The sequence below is a fragment of the Anarrhichthys ocellatus genome, unplaced genomic scaffold (assembly GCF_004355925.1).
Source record: "Anarrhichthys ocellatus isolate YVR2014 unplaced genomic scaffold, GSC_Weel_1.0 scaffold12, whole genome shotgun sequence".
Lineage (NCBI taxonomy): Eukaryota > Metazoa > Chordata > Actinopteri > Perciformes > Anarhichadidae > Anarrhichthys > Anarrhichthys ocellatus.
This window is the reverse complement of record NW_022280042.1, coordinates 2,178,307-2,196,628: the sequence shown is the minus strand read 5'-3', so window position 1 is coordinate 2,196,628 and position 18,322 is coordinate 2,178,307. Positions and strand designations below refer to the sequence as shown.

The window sequence follows — 18,322 nt, the reverse complement described above, 5'->3', positions numbered from 1 at the left end:
GGGGGGGGTTGCATGGGGGTGGGGTGCGTTGAAAGGCATCTGCTTAATACTCTTATGTAAAACGGAACTGTAATATACTTCCCCCCCCCAGTTTCTAGTAGAATCATTATTAAAAGTGTGGATTTCCCCGTTTTTTGTTTTTTTAGCACCACAACTGGAACCTTGCTTATGCTTTTAAGCAAAGGGTTAAAGGGTTAGCGTTGGTATTGCTGGTTCACTTGCTGGATGGTTGGTCGGTTAACACGTTTAACCAGTTTGATTAAACAGTTGGCTGAATGTCTTCTGGTGACTGTGAATAAAATCATACAAGTTTGTTGAATGGCTGAAGAACGCAGAGGAAGAGTCTGAGTCTGAGGAAGAGGAGGCAGACTGAGGACCTCTACCTATGACTACCATCTTGATTTCTACTTTTACATTAACATAGCACCAGATGCAGGAGAAGGACTCGTTGCAGGAGTCTGTCTGTATTTAGTTTCCTGTCATCCCACTAAGCCCTCTGGGGCAAATTGCACTTAGTGCAAGTTAAAGAGGAACCTAGACAATAAAACAATTGAAGAAGCATTCTCAGCATCAATCGACCACTTCTTTATGAGTGACAGTTTACTTGACTTTACCCCCCCCACCTTTATATCGCCATCTGGTGCTCTGAACATTACAAGAAGAAATGCTAAACATTATCTGTGAAGTCCATTTCAGCCGAAGGACTAAAGGCAGTAAATCATCATTCATGCAGCTCAAAGCTTCTGTCGGGGAAACCGTCCAAATCAGCGCTGATGAGTGCTGGACTCCCGGGGGTCACATTCGGTCCAGTAGGTTCATTTACTCACTGCATGCGTTTGACCCTTCCTCCGGGCCAAATATGAGACTGTCGGCTTTGCTAAACATGCTTTGAAGGGAATATCGCTACCTCGGGATACAGCCGGCGAGTGTTACTAGAGGTGTTTTTCCTCTTCTCGCAGTTTGGTAGTGCATGTAGTGCAATACTTGTCCCCAGAATCAGTGCGTTTTGCCGCGAGCACGTGCGGCGTTCTCATTGCCCTGAGAAAAGTCACCCGGGGTTAACGGTTCCTTCCCTCGCTTGATTAAAGCGAGTCTGACAGCCACCTGCTGCCTTATTGGGTCTAGACAAAGTAATGAAGCACTTGTAAACCTGAAATCAGCAAACAGACAGCAGCCCCTTAGCGTTTGCCCGGCCTTTCTCCTGTTGAGCGGCGGCGGTTCGTCCGGCCCCCAATGGAAACCTTTTGTTTGTTGATAATGAGCATAGATCTTTTTGAAACCTCACGTTTCCCGAATATTGCTCGGATGGGATGTTGTGAGCCTTTAATTAGCACGTCTAATCTTAGACAACACTCCCATTTGAGGACACGAGGGAGGAGATTAGCCCCACAGGTTTCTTTTTAAAGACATCGTTGAGGATGTGACTTCCACCGCCTCAGAAAGGGATATCTTTCCCGAAATAACTCCCGACTCTAAAAGTAGAAGATGGCAGCAGTTCTATGTGCAGCTTGTAGAGCTTTTAAAGAATAAAGGATAAGAAGACATTCATTTCCCACTCACCAGTTGACCAGCATGGCAGCGTTGTTCCCCGAGATAAAAGGAAGTTCCCCTTGGACGTTGCGAAATACAAATCCTTGAGAGAAAAGCAGTAAGATCCACCAGAGGAACATGTTCCTCCTCATTCCTCTGCCCCCAGTCCTGTCGGGATCCATGCATCAAGGGCAAAGGTGGGCCCGGGGCGTCCCAGGTCGGCAGCGCCGGGTTGTGTCCGGATGTTTCCGACAGATGCAGAGGTTCACGGGGTTGCTGTGAGCCAGACGGCCTGGAGTCATGAGGGCGCCAGAGGGCCCAGGTGATGGGGTCGCGGTGAGAAACCTGATCGAGGCATGGCCGGTGGCCCACAAGTGTCGTATTTAGCTGCTTGCCCCCCTTCGGCACGGAGCGGCCTGTGAAACAAACTAAAGTCTGCCTCACTTTTCCTGTCGGTGGACGCCGGGACACCTGCACTGCATTTCTCCGCCAGTCCCGTCAAGAACGTTTGATCATTATTCCACAGACGGCTGTCGGACGACCAAAAGACAACGTAAAAGATAGAAAATGTCCACACGGTTGGCCCCCCTCCATCCCACCAGTGATTAGCAGACAAGCAGAGTGTCCCTCTCCGTGGCTTAAGGGTGTGTGTCAGCAGTTAGAAAATCATGCTTCATGCGTGTTTCAGGGTGTGTATGTGCGGTCATCGGTGCCTGGATTGGCAGGGCGGAGCTTAGGGCTCTGCGAGGATCCCAGGACCCAACCCCCCCCCCCCCCCTTCTCTTCTCCTCCACACTCCCTCTCTTTCCCTCACTGGTGGCAGCATGCAGATTGTAACCGGGGATTAGGGAGGTTCAAAAATCCGATTTTGCCCGGAGAAAGCCTCATGTATTACTCTGCTCGCGTGTGCGTGCGCGCGTGTGTGTGTTGGAGAGAGAGCCTGTGTACGTGTGCCCTAGTGTGTGGAATATAGTCATTGGGTTTTTTCACAGTTTATCAGCGCCTGCGGTCACAAACCGCTGCTGGCGAGAGGGTTTTTTAAAGCCTCAAATGCAATCTTCAGTTGTTTAACTGAATATCGTGTCACCTCTCTCTCTCTCTCTCTCTCTCTCACACACACACACACACACACACACACACAAAATTCACCTCCGACTGTCTTGTCCCAGACGTTGACCAATGATAGTCTGTTGTCATGTCCTCGCAATAATTAACACAGCTTTTTGCCAATGGAATTAAAGTTGGGTTCATATATATATATATATATATATATATATATATATATATATATATATATATATATATATATATATTCCCTCACTGCTTTCCATTCCTTCAGTTTGCAGTGCACCACATAATGAACCAGCTGTGGGAGAAGAAGAGCTCTTTTATGACCACTTTTCAGGCTGTCGGGTTCATGGTCGTAAAAAGTAATTTTGCCGGTAAAGATTATGTCGTCCTGTGTGCTAATCCACCACCTGTGTAAGGAGGTCAAATCACATATTCATAATTCCGCTGTGCGTGGACAATATTTGCCGTGGTTGGGCTTGAAGCAGACGTGGTGTTTGTTGTTTGTTTCTAACTTGATGTCCTTTTTAAACCTCTGCCTCCCCTCAGGGCAGTACACAGTGATGATGGCCCACTTCTACCTGAAGAGGAAGATTGGATATTTTGTCATCCAGACGTATATGCCCTGCTTCATGACCGTAATCCTGTCCCAGGTGTCATTTTGGCTCAACCGAGAATCGGTTCCCGCCAGGACCGTCTTTGGTGAGTGAAGCCGCTCATTTACCGATTTACTTCTTAACAATTTATTTGTCTGGTCCATTACATTATGGTTGTGCACATGTCACACAAGGGAGAATAATAACCACCGCCTTGGCTGGCAGTTAAGAGTTATTAAAGCGCCCACCTTTGTTGTGCGAGGAGAAGACCGTAACTCGTTTCCAGGCGGCACTGTGAAAACTCAATTTAAAACATGTCCCGGCCTTTGTTTGCACCCAGGGGTGACCACTGTGCTGACCATGACCACCCTCAGCATCAGCGCCCGGAACTCGCTCCCTAAAGTGGCCTACGCCACGGCCATGGACTGGTTCATCGCCGTCTGCTACGCCTTCGTCTTCTCCGCCCTCATCGAGTTTGCCACGGTGAACTACTTCACCAAGAGGAGCTGGGCCTGGGACGGAAAGAAGGCTCTGGAGGCGCAGCACCCGAAGGTACGGCCCGTGGGCACTACGTGACTATATTTAGTACAAGTGTACTTTAAAGGATCATACTTAATTAAAATATCTCATCATTTACATGTTCTGTCCTTTGCAAAACCTTAAAGGAATATTTTGACATTTTGGGACACTAACTTGCTTTCTTGCCGATTAGATTAGAAGATCAATAACCCTTTCATGTCTGTATGCTAAGAGCCAGGAGATGGTTAGCCTAGCTTAGCATAAATGCGGAGGGAAACAGCCAGCCGAGCTCTGTCCAAAAAATGTCTCTTCTAAAGCTCACAGTAGGAAGGCATACTTTGTTACCTTTGAACAGAGCTAGACTAGCTATTGACCCCTGTTTGCAGTCGTTATGCTAAGCTAAGCTAACTGTCTCTGTAACTGTCCTGCACAGACATGAAAGTGGTGTCAAGCTTCTTGTCTTAAGAGAGACTAAATATATCTGTTTACTGTTTACATATCCTGATTATTATATACGTTTCTTGCTTTAATCGATGTGCGATCTGTCCCACCGCAGAAGCGAGACCCCATGGTGCTGTCCAAGAAGCCCAACAACGTCTGCTCGGCGGGCGTCAACTACACCCCCAACCTCACCAAGGACGTGTCCATCTCCACCATCTCCAACACGACGTCGGTGCAGCTCCGGGCCTCCGAGACCAAGATGATGGACCCGAAGAAGACCTACAACAGCGTCAGCAAGATCGACAAGATGTCGCGAATAGTGTTCCCCGTGCTGTTCGGAACCTTCAACCTCGTCTACTGGGCCACGTACCTGAACAGAGAACCGGTGGTGAAAGGTGTGACCTCAACGTAATCTCTCTTTTTGTTTTGTTTTGTTTTTCTGAGACAGCGAGTTTGTGTAAGGGATTAAGTTTGAGCCTAATGTGTGAGACTAAAAGGACAAGGAGTTGTTGAAAAAATTAAATAAAACACAAATATCTGCGCTTGAAGAACAAAAACAAACTATACTCAACTATCTAATTCAAGCACTTTGAATGGATGCAAGGCTGCAACCGATCCCTTTTCCTGTTTTTCATGGCCAAAAAAAAACTGCTCGATCACAAACGAAGCTGCTCCCGAGACTATGTCGACGAGAGTGCGGCTGTTTTTGCTTTTTTCTCATCTGTCCTGCTGCAGTTTGCATGACGCTGTCCTCAAAAGGAAACCACGGACTCCTCTTTGTCTTGAATACCGGCCATGTACATGTCAACCACTGCTTAAAGGGTGGGAGCGCGCTTCATTGCTACTACTTGAGGTTTTAAATTAAACAAACGTAGGCATTTTTGATCGATTTTTTGCCTAAATTTATTTATTGCCTAATAAATATTCTTATCTCGGAGGCTCGTGCTATTGAGACAGCTTTCAATATAGAATGAATAGAAGTTGATTTAGAAAAATGTACTTAATTCCACACTGTGTGGAAGAAACATCTCTTGAGAATAATGCTGCAAGCGCATTAATTATTAAGTTTTATGTCTCTTTAAAAAAAATGAAAAAACGTTGCCATTTTTTCTTCCTATTGCAGCGGGTGTTTGTGTGTCTCTTTGTACGTATTTACTTGAAGATTTTAAAGCCTTCGGTTACGAAAAAAGATTGAGTGCTACCTGAAGGTGAAGAAGAAAAAAAAATGTATTCGGAAAATTATTATCGCAGGTTTTTTTTTTTTTTTTTAAATGAAGAGACAATTCTTCATTCATAAAAAAAATCTAAAAGTCTTCATTTACTTCTTTGGCCCACTTCCACTGGGCGACTGGTCAGCTGTGGGCGGTGTGTTCAGGACAAATTTAGGATTGGATATATGTGCTTCGACTGAATTTTGAGCCCCGGGTCACTCAGCTAGAAAACTAATATTCACAGTTGAGAGACCAGCGCTCCAAACGCAGAGTGTGTCACATACATATCAGCGGAGGGAGAGTTTGGGGACTGTCATTCAGGCTGCAAGCACCCGCCCTGCTTATACTCGGGTCTTTACAACTTAAGTGGGGCTGATTTTCTATGAATTCTGGCTCAATTAAAAGTATTTTCGAACTGAAAAACACAACTGATCAATCTCCGTCCACTACGAGTCAGCAAAAATAGACAAATACAATCCCCAAGAGAGAGAGAGAGAGGAGAACACGAGTCAGCAAAATTACAGTAAAGGCCTGTGGAACATGTGAAGCTATGTAAAGCTAGTTGGTGAACGTTGGTTCTGAAAATATTCGGGTCTCATAAGGGAATTGTGTAAATAAACTTTTAATTTCCCGACTTTTGCTTTGACACAAAAAAAAGAAAAGACAACGTTGAGACTCCCGTGTTTGAGTTTTACGCCCTTTGGACAAAAAGAAACGCCAAAGTCTAATGTTGACTTTCGATTGTTTGCACCTGATATCTTTTCCTCAATGTTTGCGTGCACACATTGCTTGTAGAGGAGCTTACATCTGGCTTTTGATCTTTTGAATCTCGTCTTTTTTTCCCCTCGTCTCTTTCTACTCTGACTTAATTCAACTGGAAGCAATGAGCACACATTTTGGCTGGAGCCCACCATAGTGTGGACTCGTTGGACTATGGTGAGACATACTCAGGAACAAAAAGGACCCACGCTCACAGCAGAAGAGTGGCCTCAGAGTCACTGTTTCTTTGATCTCATATGTGTTGAACAGCGCAGTTAAGAGCATCGTCAATGAAACAGTGCTTTGTGAAACCGGGACCTACGGTAAATGTCGTCATGATATCGGCTTCAAATCAATCATTTCTAATGTTTGGGCCATCGTTTCCTGTAGTGTTTTCTTTGTAGTGCTGGTTTGGATTGATGTTGAATCTGCATTTCGATGTGAACCTACGGTGTCTGTAACCGTGAATCTACGGTGTCTGGTGGGCGTCCACCAGCAGAGCTGCTGTACATTTCAGTGCTTGTCGAGGCGCAGCAGCACAGGAGGTCCATACATCTGTCTGCGAAGGGGGTCGCCATGGCAGCAAGTCCAGATGAACAGACCAGACAAGATCCTTTTCCCTCCGGTAAAGACCTCCGCCCTCTGTATCTCTGCTGCGTTGTACGCATTATCCAGAAACACATGCTGACTTTCCTTTTGTTTCTGATTCCTGCAGCAGTTTGGGGTCATTTGTTTGTTTCGTCGGAGCTGTGATGCGCCAGCGCGGCTTGATTTCAGCTGACTAAAGCCTTATTATGAGTTATATTGCCAAAGGAAATGAAACTGTAACTAGCATTTTGGTCCCTAATCATGTAAGTGTATTTCGCCTCCATTATTTTCTCTGTGGATGGCGATGTCGGCCCATCTGTCCTCCGCTAGAACATTCCCATCAGCCTTAGCTGGGGGGACGGGGGGCGGGGGGGGGCGATCTCTGTTCCCAGGGTTCTATGTTCCCCAGCTCAATATCCTCTTAGTATGGCTCATTAGGTCAGATGTTCAATGTATGTTTCCCTGGTTAAATATGATGACATCACCCACCTACAGCTGAAAACCTTCTGTTGTACACCTCCAAACCTACACCTTCAAATGTGTAGTTTACACATACACGTAACAGTGTACCACAACATAGGACCCTGGGAATGTAGGGATGATCCCACCCCCTTTATATGCTAATTGAGCTATTGTTGGCATGCGAACACGCCCCAATCTGTCCCCTTGGACGAAACGTTTTGGCCCCATGAGGAAAGCCAAAGCTTCCCCCTTTTTATAGTTAACAAAACATTGACATTATCGTCATGAATGGACTACTATTCTGTCCTCCGTTGATCTTTCTTGCTATTCGAGGAATGAGTGTCCCTATCTATCCATCCATCCATTTGACCGACCCCTCTCTTCTCTATTGCCAGCCAAGAAACGACGGCCCACCCCTCCCTCCTTCATTCACTGTGACGGACTCATCTGCCATACATCTGTTAGAAAAGGGATTTAGCTCTGCTTAAGTTACTTTCACCCATTCAGAGGGGGGGGGGGGGGTCGCCACAAAGCACTTCACTCCCATGTTAAGCCGCGGACGGCCCAGCCCAATGACAAATGCTTGTTTTTCCTCTCGTGTTCTGGACAGCTGTGGCCGCTGCGTGTTAGGGACAAATTTAGGATTGATTAGATGTGCTTCACCCAGAGCTTGCTCACGGGCAGCGAGGCGGACCGAGGTTTTGAACTCGGGTCTCTCGACTGGGAGAATGTAACGCGCACGCGCAGCGGTCGTCTTCAAGAGCCTACAGTCGTCCATCCCCGGGAGGCCTCCTCCAGACGGCCATTACACATGCATGAAGTTACCTTCTGCTTTTCAGCGTCAACGAAGACATTCTTTTCTTTTTCAGGAGGAAACATGAAACTGAGATATTTGCTTCACTTTTGCAAAAAAAAAAAAAATGCAGCAAAAGCCATTGTAGCTATAGCTGGGCTTAAAGTATTTGTGTTACTCACTTTGTTTTTATGTACTGTATTTGTTTTATGTATTATACTTAAAATTACCGAATAAAAAAAGACGAACAAAGATGGCATTCATCATTAAGCGTCGGGGAAAAGCTGCTGTGTATTATAGAATCCATTTTATAGCTTATACAAATCTGTTTCTCAATCCGTCTCCACTTTAATGAAAAACCACCACTGTCGTTACTTTATGCAGAAATGTTTAAGACGAATCAGCTTCAGTAGTAGTGCCGCCTGTCCGCTGTTTCCCACCTCATTATCCAGAAGCTATTTTCATCGCCGTGTGTCTGATGTACGTGTAACCAGATTATTTTAGATGAAAGTACTTTCACTCCTCAGATTACATCACGCAGACAGACACAGGAACATTACACATGTTGTCAGCCATAATAGAGGGAAATCATTATTAATGTACTCACTTTTGAAGGTTTTTTTTTTTATGGGATAATAGTGAGTGGATAAAGACAGTGATGGATTGTAACTAAAAAGTACTGCACTAATTTCAAATATGTAGATGCTTGAACTGTCAAATTTGTTTTTTCTTCCCCCAAAGATTTCCTCCCTAAAATAATAATAATACAATAAATATATATACATATATACTGTATATATTCGTGTAAAATACCTTCTGTTTACCTTTTATGCCTATTACACATATATTACACATCATTTCATGTGTACTTTGAATTATCTTACAACTAGTTTGGGAACCAAAGGGCGAGACTGTATTTGTACTAATTCTTAGTATGAGACAGCATTACTAATCTAAGAATGCCATATAGGCTATTATATATATATATATATATTGTTTTTTTTTTTTTACTGATAATACTTTTGTACTTTTACTTAAGTACCATTTTGAATGCAGGACTTGTACTTGTTTTCACACTGCAATACTGCTACTTACACTGAACTAAATACTCTGATCAAGTTTGTCGTGTCAGCATTACGAATCAGAAATGGTCTGTTATTGATGGAGGTCGGTGCTGGTTCAGGAGGTCCACCCGTCGGTCTGCAGTACCGCAGTGAGGGATCCTCCCGCCTGGACGTCCGTCTCATTTTCAGCCACCAGGGGGCAGCGAAGCCTCTCGGTGTGTCGCATGTGCGCGCGTCACAAGCCTCACAAGTGTGTCTGGCTGCCCCCCCCCCCCCCCCCCTACTGCCGAGTTGTGCACCTATTCTGAAAAGACTTGTTTGTGAGAGTGGAGGAAGAGCTCGCTGTGACTCTGCGGCACGTCAACGTGCGTGTAAAAGTATGAAATGCATCATTCGGGCAAAAACTAAAAACAAAGCCAACAATCTGCCTCTCGTTTCAGCTCTATTTAACCCTTAACTGACTGCGTGATTGATTGGAATATTTCCAAAAACGTATCCCCCATTGATACAGATGTTTAAATATGCTGAAAGCTTCATGAAATAATTATATTTTCATCATGACGCAGCCTGGAAAAAACATCTGGATAATGCAATTGTGATCCAGGTACAGCATTGTAGACTGTGTGCTCGGTGTATGAGTCACGCAAGATGCTCGTCTAAGGTTCACCACCACCAGCAGCAGACAGCGTTACCCCATCACCGCTGTCCACACAGGCGTTTGAAGAAAGGGAGGAGGGCGCTGCTGGATCCCGTCCGTTTCCGACTCCCCCTCCCCCACCTCCACTGTACTGATCACTTTGATCGATCGCTCGTGCGCGTCCCGGAGGAACCCCCTGCGCGGAGCTCGGAGGATGGGGTTCCTCCGGGACGCGCACGAGCGATCGATCAAAGTGATCAGTACAGTGGAGGTGGGGGGGGGGGGGTAGAGAGAGAGTGGGAGAGCGAGAGTGTGAGAGAGACCGCCGTGTGGGTCGCAGATGACACGCAGAAGAAAGTGTGTGTGGGCGGATGAGGAAGTTCAGAGCACGGATTGATGGTCACACACCTATACTGTACTGGCACTTTCTCGCAGCAGCAGCAGCAGCACATCGCCTGTGGGTCTCCATCCACCGATTTCTGTTATCCGGAGGGGGGGAGATCCGCGCATGGGAAAATGACAATCAAGTTTGTGGTCATCCTCTTCATACTTCTCGCTCAAGGTGCTCGGTGAGTCGGATTGGAGCCTTTTTTTTGCAATTTTATTTTTTTAATTTGCATGATCAACAGCTGAGAGAGCTGTTTCTTTGAAGCTGTAAAAGTTCACATGTTTAAACTGCTGTCGGGGGTGGGGGGGGGGGGGGGGGGGGGGGGGGGGGGGGCAATTACGCATTGCATGTGAATGAGTCTGACTGATAATACATGTGGCATTTTTTTGTTTTTTTCTAAGGGCTTTCCCTGCACACACACACACACGCGCGCACACACACACACACACACACACACACACACACACACACACAAAATGACTGCTGTGCCCAAATACAGAGTCTATGGTCTGATAATAATCAATTTAAACTAAATGCATTCAAGCAGCATACGTAACTGCTGCGACAAAGTTGTTGTTTTTTATGACAATGGTGTTTGTTAAAGGAGGGGAGCAGCGCATCAACAGGATTAACGCCCCCCCCCCCCCCCCCCCCCCCCCTTTTCTTTTTCACCCCCCCGCCCCCCAGTGCTGATCTACTGGATTATGGCGCCGACGACGAGGACCCCAACGACACCAGTGTCAATCAAATGCTGGCCCCCAGGTCGTACCAGGAGGACGCTACACGCATACTGAACAATCTGCTCAAGGAATACGACAAGACGCTGAGGCCGGACATCGGAGGTGAGGTCGGGTCTAAAAGGACTAAAAACTTAGTGGAGTTCTGGGTCAGTGGCGCTGTCCATGGTGCTGATTGTTATTGGTTGGGAGCGGAGCTGTCCATGGTGCTGAAACAAGGGACGCTTGGTGGGGGGAGGGGGGGTTGTTTGAGGCTGTTTAAAGTCTTACAGTATCAGCTAGTTCCAGGTCTCCATTTCATCTTGCTCGTTGATGTAATAGGTGGAGATGTTCTGCATGTGTTGTCCAGCATTTTAGACCCACGTCCTTAAAGTGCAGGCGGCCATATTTTGGTGTATCTGGACACTTTGGATGTCCACTATTCAGAGTATAGTTCTGTGTGTTTGGACGATGTTTTGGCTGGACAGCATGAATCTAGGCCTGCAGCTTGTTAATAATGTCTGTTTGCTGAAAAAAAGAATACAAGGTATTGCTCACGGGCAGCAAGTAACCCTGAAATGTAGTTTCAGTATCTGCAGTATGGTCATGCATGAACTAGGGCTGCAACAGACATCGATTCATCCGCTGATTATTTTCTCGATTTCGCCGATGAAATGTCAGGAAATGTAGTACTTTATCATTTTTCTGTCGTCTAAAGTCCCATCTTCAGATGTTTTGTTTTAACCAGCAGTACAACTGTCCCAAACCTTAACATATCTGCTTCGCTGTCATAAATGACAAAGAATAGCAGCAAATCTTCCCCCAATCTGACACCAGAGAGTGATTTTTATTTTTTTTGTAAGTAAGTAAAACTTTATTTATACAGCATTTTTCAAAACCAGGGAGCTTCACAGGTTAAAAAAGATGGTAAAAGCATTGGGATAAGTAAATACTACAAATGCAGGCAGAAATCAGGTTATGGAAGCATCAATGACATTCCTTGGAGAATATGGACGTATAGGTTTTGAGGTGAGATGTAAAACACTCAGAGTTCGCTGATCTGACTAATCCGTCGTCGGTCACCTCGAGTCTTGAACTTTGAGCGACCTACTGTGCTGGACCTGTAAGGGATCAGCAGCTCACTCAGACATTGTGAGGGGACCTTAAAAGCAATTTTTTTCAAAGTCAGAAATCTGACAATAATTGTAGAAGTGCTATGGCCTCTTGGCTTAAACATGAATGAAGTGCATTACAGTAGTCAAGATGCCCGGAGACAAAATGGTGGAAAGATACCGGCCGATGCAGTTTGGCAATTATCTGAAATGAAAGTAACAGGATTGAATGACTTGAGAATGACTTTTGTCAAAGTTCAACTGGGAATCAAAAATGGCGCCTTGTTTTGCTTTAACTTCAGGAAGCTAGGAGACATCCAGACCCTGATCTTCTTCAGATCATTTTGTTAAATTGATTTGATTTGAAAGTTGACTACGTTTCATGAGCAATAGTGATGTTAGATATCTCCTCAGGAGCAACTCAATTTAAAGGGAAAGTTAATTAAAATAGGCTACTTCAAAACCCTTAGTTGTGGAGGAAGTACTCAGATCCTTTACTTAAGTAGAACTATACTATAAACGTGTTTTCAAAGTAGAACTTTTACTAGTAATTCAGTATGTTTACAGTGTGAATGAATACTCCATTATTAGTACAAGTTCTGCATTGAAAATGTTACTCAGGTCAAGTATTATTCGTGGAATGCGCAACAAATTGGCAGCATCGTAAGCGTCTTAGTGATGCTGCAGGATGGACCAATCGGTTTGTGTGGCAGCCTCCCTTAAACAGTGGGAGGGGCACCGGGGGACTGACAGCGTGAATGAGGTTTAGCTTAGAAGTTGTTGTTTTGTTGTTGTGAGATTGTGGTCAAGAAATATCAGGTGAAATAGAAAAGATATCAGGGTGGGTCTCTTTCCCTGTTTACTCCTGCAGGAGATTGTAGGCCCGTCATACTGTACATATCAGAAAGGTCTGTGTGTGAGAGGCTGAGGGTGGTGGCTTGAGTCCAAATAACTCTCTGATTGCACCCATATTATTCCTGCACCTATGCTCCTGGTGCTATCAAAACTCCTTGGAGCTTCTTGAAGGGCAGAATGTTCCTCTTCAGGGAGGCTGGTCGTTAATCAAATGGTTGCTGGTGTGATTCCCCGTAGTGTTTTCACTTGTGGGCTTGACTGAAAAGTTCACTGTGTTAAAAGAAGAGAAGAACAGAAGTGTAGTCATTACCAAAGTCCCATTTATCAAGTCCAATATGTATAAATACACCTTCAGTAGCTTTCATTTCATCTTCCTACAATTTTTCTAATTTAATTCTGCTGTATTTCTTTCCCCTGCTTTTGGGATTTTGCATTCACAATCAGCAGTGTGCTGAAAATAATCAGGGGAATAGTTGATATGTGGAAACCATTTGGGTGTTGCTCTACTCCACATATGGAATAAACACTGGGTGTGTTCCTTAACCTTTTAGATGCAGTAGTTGTTGTTGTTGTTGTTTCCTGCAGCTCAACGTGACATGTTCTTCCCCTCTCCTCACCTTAAATCCTTGCAAACACGCTGATGATATTCATGTCAATCCACGCTGAAGATCAGGGCCAAGGCGCGGCGGCAAGGCGGCGCCCGAGCCCCGAAAGGCCCGTGCGCCTTGCGCTGATTAAAAATGTCCTCAATTTTTTTTCCTTTTTTTTATATTTTAATTTGTTATCAAATGCTTATATTAAAGTGAACCCAACACAATCAATGCATATTGAAAAGTAAATCAATTTGTAACTTCATGCAAAATTGACCCCGTCGTTTGATTGGTCGCTCAGAGCGTCACAGACAGACGCGTTGACAGTCTGGTTAGCTCAACTACACGTTAGCCACGAGTGGGAAAACAAAGTATGTTTTTTTTGCACTGCGGGTATGTCGTCGTCCGGTTTGTTGTTAAAACGCGCGAGGTGGAAGTCGACGGCGATGCAGAAACAAACGTCACAACATTCCGAAGTGACGGTAATCAGTTCGATGGAATCTACCTGGTGAAGGCGTCATATTGGAATTATAATACACTAACGTTACTGTCTCTTGTGTTGTTAAGTGCATATGAGGACGCTTTCCCGGACTTATTCAAGCTGTCATGTAACGTTACGCTTTGAAGAGAGAAACAGGACACCGTGGAGACCGGTGAGTAGCCTACACGTTTCGTTAAATTGACTATTGACGTCGGCTGTCAATTAAGGGCCACTGCTTGGAAATTGTGTGATGTGTAATAGCTGATATTTCTTATGGTTTTATGTATGTTGAACATTAATAATACGACATGTCGGCGGTTGTTGCAGAATATTGAGATTTGGATTGAGAGGCTTTTAACGGAGGCGAAGCGCTGACACTGAATCAGCCAGTAGCCTCTAAAGCGCAATCAGTCACAGATCATCACATCGGTGTGGGTAACCATGATTAAGATTACCCATCATTCATTGCATTATTCTTCAATGTAGTATAGCGTGCAAGAGGACAGCTTGCACTTAATGAGATTCCCCCTATAGTTATGCAGACAGTGTAACTATATGCTGTCTTGGTTGTTCATACAAATCTTACATTAGTTAAAGAAGGATATGAGGAGCATCCAGTACGTGAATTGCTTTTGTTTAACAATATAGAGAACGAATGTGTAATTTTCCTTTTACGGTTGTAGCTGCTCGAGGTGGATCTGGTATATACTTTATATACAATGAGGTAGTTTAGTCAAGTGGCTCCCCAACCAACAGTAGGGGTCGTGCCCCTCCGACGGGGTCAGAAAATACATCTGAGAAGTCGTGGGATGATTCATGGATCTGAATACATTGGATTGTTTTTTTCCTCTATGTGCCTCAAACACAGCTTTCATTCACAAGCTGACACTATCAAACATCCCGTAGAAGAAACATCCGTCCCTCAGCTGCAGGACTCGTGGGTTTGAAGTGATATTAAGAGACTACACTTTGCACCTTGAAGTTGCCACCTTCAAGCCTGAAAAGCCTTTCATTTGTAACGTCTGCAGTTGGGAGTTTTAGTGGAGTTGTGCTCGAGAGATGAAGTTTCAAAAAGGCTTTGTGGAGACGCTTCTCTCCAGATCATTAAGAGTGTTTATTTGTGTTCTGAGGTTATCTCGAATGACCAAGGCAAGCACCCCGGCTTTCACAGGCAGTAACCTACTGGTGGGAATTGATTTATTTATTTTTTGGTTTTCACCTCCGCCGGCAGCTCGCTCGGGTCGGTTCAGTCGGGGTAGCGGTGGGGGAAACTCCCTCCCGCTCTGCTTCCATAATTAAGGATGAAATTTTGATGAGATCCAGTTGACAAACCTCCAGTGTCGTCCATGAAATGTTGATGTCGTAGCAGGATAATGTGAGGCAGCGGAAACACGCAGGCAAAATCACACACACACACACACACGTAGAGATCCACACACTCGAAGATGACGCTGAGTCAAAGACAGATCTGGGACATTTAAGGCATTGCAAAAAAAAAAGAAAAGAAAGAGAGTGAAGTGGGTTCAGTTGAGAAGTGCTGCAATGAATCTGTGAGAAACACACACACACACACACACACACACACACACACACACACACAAAGACAAGTACACTCACATAGACAGCCAGCTACTGTCAGATGTCAGAGGAGTGTGGCTCATTTCCATGATACACCTGGATTTTGTCAAAATCAAAGTCATCTTCTGCACACACACACACACACATGCACAGTATCAAACAATGCTCCCCCCCCCCCATCCCATTTGCCTCATTTTTAAATGTGAGCAACTTCTCTGCAGTTCTGCGTGTTCATTTGCTACTGGCTGTTGAACCAGAGCACAAACTGTTGTTTTAAGCATATTTCTGTATTAATTGGCCATTAATTCAATATTAGCAGTGTGTTTGTATCTCACAGCGAGGCTCCCTTCTTCGGAGGAGAACAACCTCTCTAAGCTGAAACGAAGCCGGGGAAGACTGGAGCCGGTTGTACCGTTGGTTAGGCGTTTGTATTCCCTTTGTTGCGCGAGACCTTTCTAAATCTTCATTTGCGTGACCGTTTACACGACTACTTGTAGCACAGTAACACAGCAGATTGCCGGTACGTGGACGTCCCACGCGTACACCTTGTGATGATGAATTTACGACCCTTGTGGAGGCCGAAAGTATAAATTTGGTTTTAGAGGTGCTGAAGATTAGCCGCCCCCGCGTCCATTCTGTATGCTAAGCTAAGCTAATCTTCTGCTCTCTGTAGCCTCATATTTATTGTATGAACATGAGATTGATGTCGACCTTCTCATCATGCGTTTTTCCATAAATTGTCCCCCAATTTAACTTTTTAGTGCACTTTAGGTGACTACGAATGCAAATATTCTTTACACGTTAAATGGATCATCTCTAATGTATTCTGTTATAATAATAATACTGTTTGTCAAAACTATCTTTTAAAAATAGTAGCTAAACAATGTTATTTTGTATTTTCAAAATGTCATACTAGCATAAGCTAACCATGTTATTTACAATCCAATGCACACCTGATGATGAATACAAAGTGGGCTTCTGATTGTCTCTCTGTTCACTGTGGTAATAGTCAGTGTCGCTTTATTGTTAAGATTGTAGTCTTTATTAATTCATCTTACTTAGGAATATCTCAAACTGTCAAAAGTACATTTCAGTCCCACTGGAGTAAAGCGAAGCTTCCAGAAAATAAGAGAAGAGACCCAAGATACAAGCTAACAGGGTTATTATCTTAGTTCCCGTGTTTGTTTCCCCCCTGTCTCTTCCAGTCTTGTGAAGTCAGCAGCGAGCCTAATCTTCATATAATGTGGGTGACTGGTCCACTTGTGAAGAGGCGTCCCACATCTCTCTCCCCCTCCGAGCAGAACGACAAGGGTTGAGCTTCACCTTAACCGATAAGAAGCAGTCCGCCTTGGATGAAGATGAGATGCTTTTGTGTCCCTATTGTGTCACTTTCCTTTTGGATTCTGTGCGTGATCCTCGCGTACCGTGCGAACACGTCTTGCGCGCACGAGTGCGTCGGAGCGTTTTTGCGAGTGTGTCGCCGTTTGCGTGTGTGCTCACCAGAAATTTGAGGACAAAGCGGTTTGGAGTAGTGGAGGGCTCTGCAGCCACGCACATGGACTGTACCCATGAGAGGGATGCTTTAAGGTGTTCCATTAAGGTCTGAGTCTCGCTCTCCAAAATAGAAATAGGCTACAGCAGTCCTCCAACAAGAAAAGAAAAATACATCTAACCGAGGTTAAAGTCTTGAGCCCACAGGCAACCATCTTTGTCCAAACAGGACATGTAACCATAGACACACACTGTACTTTTGACTCACTAGAATACCCACTAGAGCAACAAATGTATATTAATCCGCTGCTGAAACTAACTTTATGTTATTAGAATACCGACAAGCACCCGTCCCCTTCACCTCGTGCAGTATCTTTGCCCCGCCATCACGTCTCCCCTACTTCTACTGCTTAATGAATGGAAACCCTTGTAGATATACTGACGCATACCAGTGGTTCTTTGAAGGGAACAAAGCAGTTGCTACGCAGCAAATGGTGCATTTAACAGCAGCAGCTGTTTGTTTTGCTGTAATAAAAAAAAAAAAGGAAGAACTGGTAGATATAAGCAGCAGTAGATATTATGGCTGAAGAGATCAGGAAATGACTCCCATGGACAGAGACAAGAAAATCCAAGGAAGTCACGGTACTGATCTCTAGAGGAATGACTGTTTAGCTGCTCAGAATTTGGAGACAAAACATCTGATTAAGCTATTACCACTAAGACACTGCCCTTATTTAAAATCCCTGGACTTTTTAGAAATGTACCAGTAAAATAACTCCACCATATCAGATTTAAACTCAAGAGAAATCCCGATTTGAAGAAGTTGATCTAATGTCCTGTTTTTCACTCTGTTCATTGTCAGCCTGCATGCAAATATAATCCAGCTGACAGCTTTGCAATACAGCCAAGTACACGATCCAGAAACAGCTTGTGTGTGTGATCACAGCCCGCGGCTGGGTCTGAAGGCTCTAATAGTCCATAACTAACAAGCCTTCGATCTACACCGACTGACCAGGTCGCTGCAATCATATCCGCCATTATTGCCTCTCTGAATATGTCTGGCGCTTGCAATTATTTATGCGGGTGGGAGTGAAAAGGGAGAGGCTGTGTCTGTGTGTGTGTGTGTGTGTGTGTGTGTGTGTGTGTGTGTGTGTGTGTGTGTGTGACTGTAACCAACAAGCAGCTGCTGTTTGTAGTTGTACTGTACTTTTACCCATCATTTGCTTTTTAAGATAAGATGTGTGGTCTGTGGTTTGCTTGTACACTTGTACTCACAAATTGCGTGTGTGTGTGTGTGTGTGTGTGTGTGTGTGTGTGTCTGTCTAAAGAGAAGGACTTTGAATCAGATTAAAGCCAGGCTCAGACGTGATTGGTTTGTGGCTGCTTCCTGCCGCTCTCTCATTCTCTTTCCATCGGTTTCTCTGTCTCCCTCACTCAATCACC

At 44.7% G+C, this 18,322-nt stretch overlaps 3 protein-coding genes across 3 annotated transcripts in view; 2 read left to right on the top strand and 1 right to left on the bottom strand.

Moving 5' to 3' along the window:
- gabrb3 (gamma-aminobutyric acid type A receptor subunit beta3) overlaps positions 1–1,727 on the bottom strand; it is a 54,054-nt gene extending 52,327 nt beyond the window's left edge. The window contains exon 1 of the mRNA XM_031851698.1: positions 1,561–1,727. Coding sequence (XP_031707558.1) covers positions 1,561–1,712 — 152 coding nt within the window. The 5' untranslated portion in view covers positions 1,713–1,727. The remainder of the gene's footprint in view (positions 1–1,560) is intronic.
- The window catches only part of LOC116385925 (gamma-aminobutyric acid receptor subunit alpha-5-like), a 23,644-nt gene extending 15,425 nt beyond the window's left edge, over positions 1–8,219 (top strand). The window contains exons 8-10 of the mRNA XM_031851699.1: positions 3,148–3,300; positions 3,535–3,746; positions 4,270–8,219. Coding sequence (XP_031707559.1) covers positions 3,148–3,300; positions 3,535–3,746; positions 4,270–4,566 — 662 coding nt within the window. The 3' untranslated portion in view covers positions 4,567–8,219. The remainder of the gene's footprint in view (positions 1–3,147; positions 3,301–3,534; positions 3,747–4,269) is intronic.
- Positions 8,220–9,967: 1,748 nt separating this feature from the next.
- gabrg3 (gamma-aminobutyric acid type A receptor subunit gamma3) overlaps positions 9,968–18,322 on the top strand; it is a 59,553-nt gene continuing 51,198 nt past the window's right edge. The window contains exons 1-2 of the mRNA XM_031851844.1: positions 9,968–10,237; positions 10,744–10,898. Of these exons, the coding sequence (XP_031707704.1) occupies positions 10,065–10,237; positions 10,744–10,898 (328 nt within the window). The 5' untranslated portion in view covers positions 9,968–10,064. The remainder of the gene's footprint in view (positions 10,238–10,743; positions 10,899–18,322) is intronic.